At 42.4% G+C, this 12145-nt stretch overlaps 1 protein-coding gene across 1 annotated transcript in view; it reads left to right on the plus strand.

The window, feature by feature from the left end:
- Positions 1–9871: 9871 nt before the first annotated feature.
- The window catches only part of LOC311246540 (doublecortin domain-containing protein 2-like), a gene marked incomplete at both ends in the record, with an annotated part of 51929 nt that continues 49655 nt past the window's right edge, over positions 9872–12145 (plus strand). The window contains one exon of the mRNA XM_084336690.1: positions 9872–10158. Coding sequence (XP_084192816.1) covers positions 9872–10158 — 287 coding nt within the window. The remainder of the gene's footprint in view (positions 10159–12145) is intronic.

The following is a 12145-nucleotide window of genomic DNA, read 5'->3' on the forward strand; positions in this document are numbered from 1 at the left end:
ATGTGAACACTGTTCATTGTCATCACAGGCTGAGAAAAGAACATTATTTTACTCACTTGTCACTAAGCATAGCTTCATAGGTTAGTTACCTTAGTTGTGAGTACACGGTACATATAAACACACATGATGTTTCTCACACAACAACCAGATCATTTTCTGTAACAACCCGATTTGCACGGAGAAGCTAACTGCCAGTGACAAAGACAGTCCACACATAACTCGCGTCGTATCCTAAATGCATTGCAGCAACACATGTTTTGGGAAAACATCGTTATTCACAAAACATTTAGAAAAGTAAAACCAGAAGACGTGTTATAAGGTCTGGTCAAACCTTGTCCTACCCGGAACGTAGATCAGCGAAGTGCAGTCACAGCGTAGGAACACAGCCGCTCCTGTGTTGCTCGAACTGGGCAGCGTCGCCGCTCCAACCAGTCGCTACAGTCCTCTTTGTTGACGCAATCCCCGTCCAGGCTCAGGGCAGGGTCGACGAACATCCCCTGTCAAGGATGACGTCGTAGTCAAGAGTGTAAAACATGTTATAATCAAAGCACGTTCAACAGAGTAGCATTAAGCTAACGGCCGCTCCAACCGTTCGGGCGCTACTGCCCCTGCTCGCGAGACGCCGAGCTAACGGCGCACGCGACCAGAAGCGAGCTCGCGGCGGCGCGCGAGGAGCTAAAGCTACCCCGCGCCAGGCCTTGGCCTATAGCAGCAAGCTAACGTTACCTATTGATCACGACATGCTAGCGCCGCAGCTAACAGCTGACTGGCTAACAGTAGGCACAACCTAAGTAGGCCATGCAGCGATCCCAGCAGGCTAACGCAGCAGCTAACAGCTGACTGGCTAACCTAAGCTAAGCAGCTATCACCTGAACATGTATACAATGACATAACACTCACCCAGACAGGCCGCCGTTCTGAACCTCTCCTCACTTTTTAAGAGAAAAGAGAAACAAGATGTCAACACTGCTTTACATCAGTGATTTTACCAACACCCGACGGAATCAGCACAATACCAAACTGGCCTGTGTAGCTGACTTGAACATGGATCTGCCGCTATCGCACATCCATGCACATATCTCCTCGTGAAGGAATACTCTCATTTGGATATGAAAGAAGGGGCTTAACACGGGACAGAGAGATAACCACTCGTCCAGAACACACAGGGATCACCAGTGTTAATGGTCGCGGCCCACTAGTTAAAACTACAATGGTCTTCAGACCAAGGTCTTCTGTCGCCTAGGTGGCTGAACAAAGGACCCTAGCCTGGGGCCGGTTTCCATAAACATTGTCAAGTAGCCCCCATAGCACTAACAGACAAGTGAAGCCCGCCAGCAACAGTACTCACCCAACCTGAAACCCACCGCTTCTCACAACAGCGGCGCGTCCGACAGTTCAGCTGTGGCCTGACAGGTTTCACCCCAACAAACACAGCAAGGAACTGCAGTTGAGAAGCATGCAGCGGCGTGCTCCCAATACGAAAACCGGTGGAGGGTTTTTTAGAATGATCATCATCTTCCAGACACTCCAGTACGAAGACAATATCGCCGTATTTTCTCGAAAATAGTGAGAGAGAAAATAAAGATATGATGTCAACGTATCTCCTTCCTTGTAAACAATATTTTTCTCCACGTCAACTAACAACACGTCAAGTGGGGTACTACCGAGGCACTTCCTTGTGGTGAAAGCGAGAAGGAGGAGAGCAGGTGACCACACACCTGCTTATGAAGGTAAGCTGATGAGGGGTGTGGTCAGACTAATACTGGTATTAAAGGTACATTTGTGGAATTTATTCAGTGCGCGTGCACGTACGCGAGATAGTGCAGAGTGATGCCAAGCAGAGCCCCTAATGGAACAGAACAATTATTATTGCAAAACAAAATGATTAAAAGTCAGTACTCAACACACAATGCATAATGAAACTAACAATTAAGATGGTTAAAATTACATGCAAGCAAAGAAACAGAAAACAAAAAAACAAAACAAAATACTTTACAGTGTTAAATACAATTTAAGATTATTTAAAAAAGTGAATCTACTGTAAATGCAGCAGAGGTTTTGAGGCAGGTTATTCCAAAGAGTTAATTATCTAAAAATAAAAGATCTCCTTTTGTAAAAAACAGGAGTTCTACTGCTCATGACCAACTTGAACAGCACAAGTGTATTAAAACAACCTATTATCAACTTTAAGCCAAGAGAGGCAGGCATGCATACGGCTCACATTAGACCTTAGTGAGCAGCCCAGTAGGCTACCAACCGTGCTCAAGGCCAGATTAAGACTTCAGAGGCCCCTGGGCCAGATTCTTGTGGAGGCCCCCCCACACACACATATACGTGCACGCACGCACAGTGGCGTTTTTATATGTCACTTTAAAAAATATATAGAATATTTAGAAGTGGTGGGCTCTGAGGGCCAAGCTAAAAGGACTTTGATCACCCCTGCCCACTTTGACAACCTAGGATGGGTTAGACTTAGAGTATACAGAGTACAGCAACTTGCAATGGGCTTGGTCTACAAGATACACTACACAACCAAGGTACCCATGTACATGTCAAAATACTTCCCAAAGGTCAGTGAATACCACGATCACAACACCAGAGGGAGCTCCACAAATCATGTTAAACCCAGATTCGGCTCAAACAAGGGACTAAACACGTTTCGCAATTATGCCACATCAATGTGGAACGCCCTACCCAAAGCTGTAAAGGAATGTGAATCACTACCCACTTTCAAAAACACTCCCAAAGAACACCTACGGGAGACTGCAATTCGAAACTGGCCCCTGTAAATGTCCTAACACAACCCCCTCCAATGTACAGTAAATGACCAAGTATGGTTTTGTCAATATTCCAATGTACAGTTTTGCTTGTACAGTTGTACAGTGTCCCCCACCCACCGAACCACCTCCAATGTACAGTCCCCCCCAACCCCACCCCACCTACCCAACCTCCTCCAATGTATAGTTTCTATGTCAAATGTATATACTCTCTTTTCTGGACTCTTTTCGTATCACAAACAGTACTGTATTTGAAAATCTGGTATGTCATAAAAGTATAGATGTAGCAGTACTGTCTATCTGTATGTCATGTATGTCATATATGTTATGATGAATTGAAAATGGCGGACCCTGATGTAAACAAGACGAAAGTCTTTCTCTGGTCTGCATCCCCTTAACAATTATTGAGCTGTACTGTACTGTACTGTACTCATTCTACAATCTGTTAATAACGTTTTCAATCAATCAATCAAGAAGAGAAAAGAAAAGAAACACATCATGTTTAGATGGGGGGATGGCGCTATCCTCAGGAAGAAAGAAAACATGCACACACTTTGGAGACAAGAATATAATATTAGAATAGTAAGCTTACTTTTACGTGAATGTCAATTTAAATTATAATTAGGGAAGGGAGGGGGTTGAAATGTGTTTTTGTCCTGTGTTACTGTCTGTGAATGAATGAATTAATGAAATTTGTATTTAACAGATTGCAGAATGGGTACAAATAATAGAGTACGGCTCAATACACAATTGTTATGGGGATGCAGACCAGAGAAAGACGTTTGTCTTGTTTACATCAGGGTCCCCCATTTTCAATTCATAGTGACATGTATGACATGCACAACATATATGACATCATTACATTTATGGCATAGGGACATACATGACATACAGGTATATAGTACTGTTACATTTGTGACATATATGATATGCAAATATACAGTACTGTTACCCATAGATCCTGACAGAGAGTATATACATATGATGGGGAGGGGACTGTACATTAGGAGGGGGTGGGTGGGTGGGTGGGAGAGAAATATACATACGGTGGGGAGAGAATATATACATTACATACGGTGGGAAGGGGACTGTCTATTAGGTGGGGGTGGGGCTGTATGTATGTATGTATGTATGTATGTATGTATGTATGTATGTATGTATGTATGTATGTATGTATGTATGTATGTATGTATGTATGTATGTATGTATGTATGTATGTATGTATGTATGTATGTATGTATGTATGTATGTATGTATGTATGTATGTATGTATGTATGTATGTATGTATGTATGTATGTATGTATGTATGTATAAACTGAACGCGGAACTGGAAATCCGTTGGTAAAAGTATTCAGGCGTCGGGGCTGGGATGTGGAGATGCAAGTTTTGACTTTTTATTGCTGTTTTTACCTCAAACGGAAAACCTCAATCTCTTATGAAGAGGAGAAAAAATAATAGATTAGCCACTTGCAGACGGCAGGGTGTGACGTACTGTATATTTTAGTTGATGAAATATTTTTGTTGACTAAATATTTTAGTTGATGAAATATGTTTTCATTTCAGTGTCACAGTATGACATCGATATCCAAAATAAGAAAAAGAATTATAATAATTTGGGGCCTCTAGTGACGAGGGGCCTCCAAAAGGCCTCGAGTGACGAGGGGCCTCCAAAAAAATAAAAAATTAAAGTTTAAAAAATAATAATTTGGGGCCTCTTGTGACGAGGGGCCTCCAAAAGGCATCTAGTGACGAGGGGCATTCAAAAGAAAATTAAAGTTAAAAAAAAATAAAAATAAAATGTTGGGGCCTCTAGTGACGAGGGGCCTCCAAAAGAATTTAAATACATTTTTTTTTTAAATAATCTTTTTTTTATTTTTTATTTTTTTTTTGGAGGCCCCTCATCACTAGAGGCCCACGGGCCGCGGCCCGGACGGCCCGGTCGTTAATCCGGCCTGTCCATGCTGCCCTGTTTTGGACAACCTGGAGCTTCCTGAGGTCACCACTGGCAGCAGATGAGCACATCGTAGAGCAATCAAGATGACATAAAACTAAACTTTGCACTATCTGACATAAAAGGGGACGGGCAACAAAAGAAGCACATGTCCTGGAAATACCAATTGCTCTTCCCATTTTCAAAACAATATAATTAATATGCTGAGACCAAGACAGAGTGCAATCCAGCATCACTCCAAGGAGTTTAGTACTTTCAACTTGTTGAACTGCCAAATTACACAAGTTTAAATGAAGCTTTGGATTTGTAGATAACCTGTGCCTTGTTCCCAGCACAATACATTTAGTCTTGGAGATGTTAAGAAAAATTCTATTACATACTACCCAGTCATGCACAACTTTAAGTTCTCTGCTCAAAACTTCATTAAGTACATTGTATGATGGTGCAGCGTAATACAATGTCGAATCATCTGCATAAAGAACTGTTGTAGCACATTTGGTAGCCCAAGATAGGTCATTAGTAAATACAGAGAAGAGCAAAGGTCCTAGCAACTTCCTTGCGGAATGCCACACTCTAGACCTCTGCTACTGGACAGGCTGCCATTTAGATACACCTTCTGTGATCTAGAGCAGTGTTTCTCAACTGGTGGGTCGCAGGGCCATTTTGAGTGGGTCGCGAATGTGTGTACAATTAAAAATTATTAAAAAAAAATGTGTTTACTACCTATCTTTGTGAAAGTGGCTTCTCAGCTCTGGTCCAGCTGAAGACAAAGCAGAGGAACAGATTGGACATTGAGCACAACCTCAGAGTTGCTTTGTCTACCATCACCCCAGACGTTGAGACTCTTGTCAGGAGCAAACAACATCCCCAGTTATCCCATTAGTTCCCTGGGATGTTAAGCTAAGAAGTCTGCTAAGAAGCATATATTATTTATTATTATTAGAATTGTATTTCATTGGGTTTTTAGCCCTAGTTGCACTTTTGTTGCAACCCCATTTATCCCATTAGTTCCCCCAAACATAGGTATGTTATGTTAAGCTAAGAAATCTGCTAAGAAGCATATATTATTTATTATTTTATTTCATTGGGTTTTTAGCCCTAGTTGCACTTTTGTTGCACTTTTTTGTGTTTATTTCATGTTTTTAACAGTGCATGAAAGATTGTGTATTACTGCAAAAGAAATTGAAATAAATCATAGTGGTTAAAAAAATTGGGTTGCGACTTAATGACTAAGGAAAATGTTGGGTCCCGAGGCTAGACCAGTTGAGAACCACTGATCTAGAGGACAAATAACTTAGTATCCACTTTAAAGCAGAAGAGTTGGTAATGGTGATATGGTGGATGATATTGGTGATAATGATGATGATGGTGATGATGATGATGAAGATGATGATGGTGATGATGATAATGATGGTAGAATAGAATAGACTTTTAATTGTCATTGCACACAAGTATACAACGGAATTTCAGGGGAACTCCCACAGACCGTAGTACAACATACATGTAACACATAACACTGTACATATAACAGAATATTTTAAAGTGCATGATGAATGGTAAACATAATGGTTATCAAGTCCAAGTAAAGTGCATGGTGCACGTGAGTGGACAGTCAATGATAATTTAACAGTCTGACTGCTTGGGGGAAAAAGCTGTTCATAAATCTTGAACTATTTGCATTTATGGACCGGTATCTCCTCCCTGAGGGAAGGAGCTGAAAGAGGTGATGTGCTGGGTGAGACTGGTCCTTGATGATACACTTGGAGCGGTGGAGGCAGCGGGAGGTGAAGACGGAGGTGATGTTTGTTAGAGGAGTCCCGACGATCCTGCCTGCCGCCTTCACCACCCTCTGTAGAGCCTCTTGCTCTGCCTTTGTGCAGCTGGAGAACCACACAGACACACCATAGGTCAGCACACTCTTAACCGCACAATGATAGAAATTGACAAGGAGATTTTGTGGCAGGCCAGCCTGCTTCAGCTTCCTTGGGTATAGTATAGGCGTTGCTGAGCTTTCCCGATCACTGAGGCGGTGTTGGTGCTCCAGGACAGGCTCTCACTCATCTGTGACCCTCTCCACTGCCTCGTTGTTGATGATTTTATTTGATTTTATTTTATTAGGGATCCCCATTAGCTGGTGCGATAGCAACCAGCTAGTCTTCCTGGGGTCCACACACAAAAAAACATACAAAAACAATCACTATTGCAAAAAATGTAATTATTAAAAGTCAGTACACACAATGCATAATGAACCTACTGTAACAATTAAGCTAGCTCAAATTACATTAGTGTAAAACAAAAACAAAAAATTACTTTACAGTGTTAAAAACAATTTAAAAACAATTTAAGATTATTTTTAAAAGTGAATCTACTGTAAATGCAGCAGAGGTTCCGAGGCAGGCCATTCCACAGAGTTAATGCTCTAAAAATAAAAGATCTGCCCAAAGCGCTGGTTCTAGGACCTGGCAATTCAAGCTGCCCACTACTGGAACCTCTAGTGTAATGCTTGTGCACAGTATTACTAAAAACAATCTGATTATGTATAAAAACAAGAGTTTTACTGCTCATGACCAACTTGAACAGCACAAGTATATTAAAAGACAATCTATTTTCAACGTTAAGCCAAGAGAGGCAGGCATGCATACGGCTCACATTAGACCTTAGTGAGCAGCCCAGTACCAACCGTGCTGCCCTGTTCTGGACCACCTGGAGCTTCCTGAGGTCACCACTGGCAGCAGATGACCACATCGCAGAGCAATAGTCAAGATGACATAAAACTAAACTTTGCACTATCTGACATAAAAGGGGACGGGCAACAAAAGAAGCACATTTCCTGGAAATACCAATTGCTCTTCCCATTTTTAAAACAATATAACGAGGTGTAGTTGGACGAGGTGTAGTTGCCCAGTCTGACGGCTTGTGTGCGGTTTGTGAGGAAGTCCAGCACCCAGTCCAGTTACACAGTATATTACACAGACCCAGGGTTCGGAGTTTACGGGGGAGTATAGTGTTGAAGGCAGAGCTATAGTCGACGAAAAGCATTCTTACGTAGGTGTTTTTCAGATGTTCTAAGGCGGTATGAAGCACAATGGCTATAGCATCTTCAGTTGATCTGTTCTGCCTATAAGCAAACTGGTATTGGTCAAAGGAGGCCGGGATGATGGATGTGATGTGTTTCCTGACCAGTCTCTCTAAACACTTAGCAGGGAGGGGGGTGAGTGCAACGGGTCTGTAGTCGTTCAGGCACGTGACAACTGACTGCTTGGGTACTGGTATAATTGTGGATGTTTTGAAGTATGCTGGGACATATGATAATAGCAGGGAAAGATTAAATATATCTGTAAAAACCTCCATCAGCTGATCCGCACACTCCTTCAGGATGCGGCCCACCACTCCATCAGGTCCCGCTGCCTTCCTTGGGTTGGTATTCCGGAGGCAACACCTGACGTCATGGTGGCTCAGGACGGGGGTTGTGCCGCTGGGGGGGAGGGGCTGCACTACCTGGTCCCTGTTTGCTCTGTCGAACCGGGCATAGAAATGGTTCAGCTCCTCGGTTAATGTGACAGAGCTATTTATGGGTGATGTTGTCCCCTTGTAGTCAGTGATGGCTTTGATTCCCTCCGACATCCGGCGGGGGTTGGTGGAGTTGGAGAAGTCTCGATCCGTTCCTTATATTTAAATTTTGCTGCCTTGATGCCTCTCCTTAAGGCTGACCTGGCGATGCTGTGGGCAGCTGCGTCCCCAGCCCATAGGCTGCATCTCTGGTGATAGTGATCATGATGAAAATAAAAACCTGAAGCATCTTCCCAAACTCCTGTAACCTATGCTGCTTAATATACATTGTCCTGTACAACAGCTTGTGGCCTGTACTGTACAAACTGTTTTATATATCAAAGGCCGACTGCAAGGTTTCATGAATTCATGTATTGCTGTGATGTGTTGAGGTCAAGTCTGACTGACGGTCAGTATCATATTATCTCCTCATTTTCTGTCATCCTCCAGCACCATCAAATGAAGTATATAGATGCCATGAAAGTAACATGACATGTTATTTCATCCATTCATTATTTCAAATAACTTAATGCAAATCATTCCAGCTTCACTCGTGACCTGTGTAACCTGTTGACCTACAGTAGCACACCGTGCGTGTTGTAAAGCGTATTTTATTGGCTGCCTGGAAGTGTTCCGGACCACTTGATAATAACGAGACCCATATTATCTGCCTTTCCCCCGGTTGGTACGCAACACAGTCTAATCCACAAAACAAACATGTTTTTATGTCCTGAGCAGACCTACTTTCGGGATATCCTGGTTCTCCAATTGGTCCCTTGGTGCCTTATTAACTTTATATGTGGTTGTGTGGCAGGGTTTCAGCAATATGACCCAAGCCTTGCAAATACAGTATTATAGGCTATATTTACCGACCTACCCATGCATTTTTTTTTTAAATACAAACTAAAACATGGTTTTGTGATGTACTTGTGATAATGATTGTGTTTACTTGTTGACTGTGGCTGTGTTTAGTCAGTCCCTGGCAGGTGGGATTGCGCTAGAGGGTTTCCATAGCAACATCCCAACAGATGAGCTCCCGTGATACCTAGCCTATAAGCGGCGAGAGCCCCGTTGTTACTGTCACCTGGGACAGCGCGGCGCAACACACACTCCTACGCAGAGCTGCCTCTACCTCCGTGACGTCACGGCCTGCAAAACTGCTCGACAGTGTGGGACGTCGTCCAACTCTCTGCGTGGGAGTGCGCGGTGGTGCAGGAGAGCGACAATAATCTGCCTACTTTTTCCTCAGTCGCGCTTGGAAATTATGATAACTTTGGTTCATATGTATATTATCCAAAAGTGTATTTGTTTAATTGATTTAGCATAATTGATTATGCATAATTGCACAATTGCTTTTGTTCGCATGCTGTCAGCTCAGCTATCGCCTAACCTTTTCGCAGTATAGCTCGCTTATTGCAACAAGTCCTTTTCATCGTTGATCATCATAATTAAGAAGGATGGAGGAGGAGGCACCGTGTCATAGCAGAGAGGTCCAATGATGACTGATACGCCTTTGTTCCGTTCGGGATTGGAACCGACATCCACCTGTTGCACCACAGTATCCTGCTTTACGCACAGCACAGCTAGGCAACCATGAGCGCGGAGAAGCCCAGTTTCCTCTCCCAGCCCGTCGTGAAGAGCATCTTCATGTACAGGAACGGCGATCCGTACTACGAGGCTCGCCGTTTAGTCATCAACCAGAAGAGGGTGAGCAACTTCGAGACTTTGCTCCGAGAGGTGACCGGCGGGGTGCAAGCCCCGTTCGGCGCGGTGAGGAACATCTACACGCCGAGAGCCGGCCACCGGGTGGAGAGTCTGGACCACCTGCAGAGCGGGGAGCAGTACGTGGCCGCCGGGAGGGAGAGGTTCAAGAAACTGGAGTAAGATTACATGTTTGTTTTATTTATTATTGTTGTAAAATCAGCAGTTTTACCTCTATCTAAAAGTAATCTATAAATAAGATAGCACCACCTTTTATCCCAGCTGTCAGGCTCCTCCTTCACTTCCATTCATTTGAGGACCAGATTATCATCATACTTCTGAAGTATGAACAAACTATTCAGCAATATTATTCTGTGTAACTACTTTATTTTTTAGCTAATGTTGCCGTTTTCAAATGATCAGTAAAGGAACTATTTCTCACTTGAGGTCTGGTTTGTTCAACTGTCAACTTTTCACAGAATGTTTAGAATACTATAGAATAATAGAATAATATATTATTTCTTTCAGCAAGGCAACATACCATGCACTCCAGAACATTCCACACAAGGCACAGATACACAGCACACTCAAACCTAAGACATTTATCTGCTTTTATTTTTTAATGGTAATACATCTGTATAAAGACACATCAAAGACAAAACAAACGCATACCTTTCACTCAGAATTGTCTGTTATATTGAAATATACAGCAGTAGTTTGTTTATTCAGAAGTATGATCTTTATAGACTAGCTCCCGAAAATTAATGGAAGTGAATGAGGAGTGTGACACCTGGGACAGCTGTGGTCGCTAGCTTACTTGTAGATGCACTTGGATAGAGGTAAGACTGATGCCACTTGACTAAAGTGAAATATCCCTTTAAATCAAGGCTTTACCGTGGCAAGTTAATTCAGAAATCACCAGTTGAGCTAAGCTTGATCCATGAGTCAACACTCCTCCTCTTGTGTGACACGGCAGTACCACAGCATGGCTGAATCACAGCTAAATCCTGACAGGATATAAAGGCCAGAAAGATTATAGATATGATTGGCAGATATCGTTTACCACATTTCTACACCTGCAATGTCAGCGTTGATCTATATATGTACCCTTCTGGCCTTATAATGCTTAGTTACACAGTGCAACTCTGATCTGATGAGATCAGGACTGTGCCCAAGTCTAATAATAGGCAGCTTTACAGATAATGGGATTTGTGCAGCAAGCCAATGAGGCACATACGTGCCATCATGGTGTTTGCTAACTGCTGTAGTTTATTTGTCTTTATAGCATGTAGTTGTGGTTGAGGATCCGTGACCAGCAGATGGGTGTGTTTGCTACCTAGAGTATCTCAGTGTCAGTATTCAATATTCAAGATTGTTTATTGTTATGTGCACAGTTAAACAGACAGTTTGCTGTACAATGTAGGCCACAGTCCGCCCGTCACACAAAATCACACGATACTTCACTTTTTTTCACTTTTTTTTAAAACAATTTAAATAAAATAGAGTGCAAAAAAAAGGTAAAAGAGTATATATACAAGGCACAGTGAGTAACATTGCACGTTCCGATTTACAGTGTTTACAATACAAAATATGGAGGTGACAATGGGTCACAGCAGCAGTTAAAAAGTATCTCTTGAAAAGAGGGGTGGGGGATTCCTCTGTATTAACACGGCAGGTGTTACTATCAGTGATTGTTAGTATCAGGGACTGTTGATCTTCTGCCCTCACAGTGTGTTATACACAGTACATGGCCTATAGACAGCGAGCTCAACTCCTGACACATGAGCCAAGGTTCAAGTATTTTAGTGGAAGCCTTTCTGTTAAACTGTAAACAGATAGACAAAGAAAGAGATATAAATGAATGAATGAATGTACAATGAAATTACACATATGAATTACACATGGACATAAATATCCACTACTAGTCGACTACATTATGCCATATAATATTCATATAAAACAATTTATACCATGTCAAGAAAGTATTTCGGAGTTAGGAGTGACTACAAAATATAATTAGATTAGACTGGGTACTAACTCTACTAGATGTCAATCCAATAAAATATGTGGAGTGTAAGTATCTGTGTGTGTGTGTGTGTGTGTGTGTGTGTGTGTGCGCGTGTGTGTGTGTGTGTGTGTGTGTGTGTGTGTGTGTGTGTGTGTGTA

The sequence above is a fragment of the Notolepis coatsorum genome (genome assembly GCF_963971535.1).
Source record: "Notolepis coatsorum genome assembly, chromosome: 19".
Lineage (NCBI taxonomy): Eukaryota > Metazoa > Chordata > Actinopteri > Aulopiformes > Paralepididae > Notolepis > Notolepis coatsorum.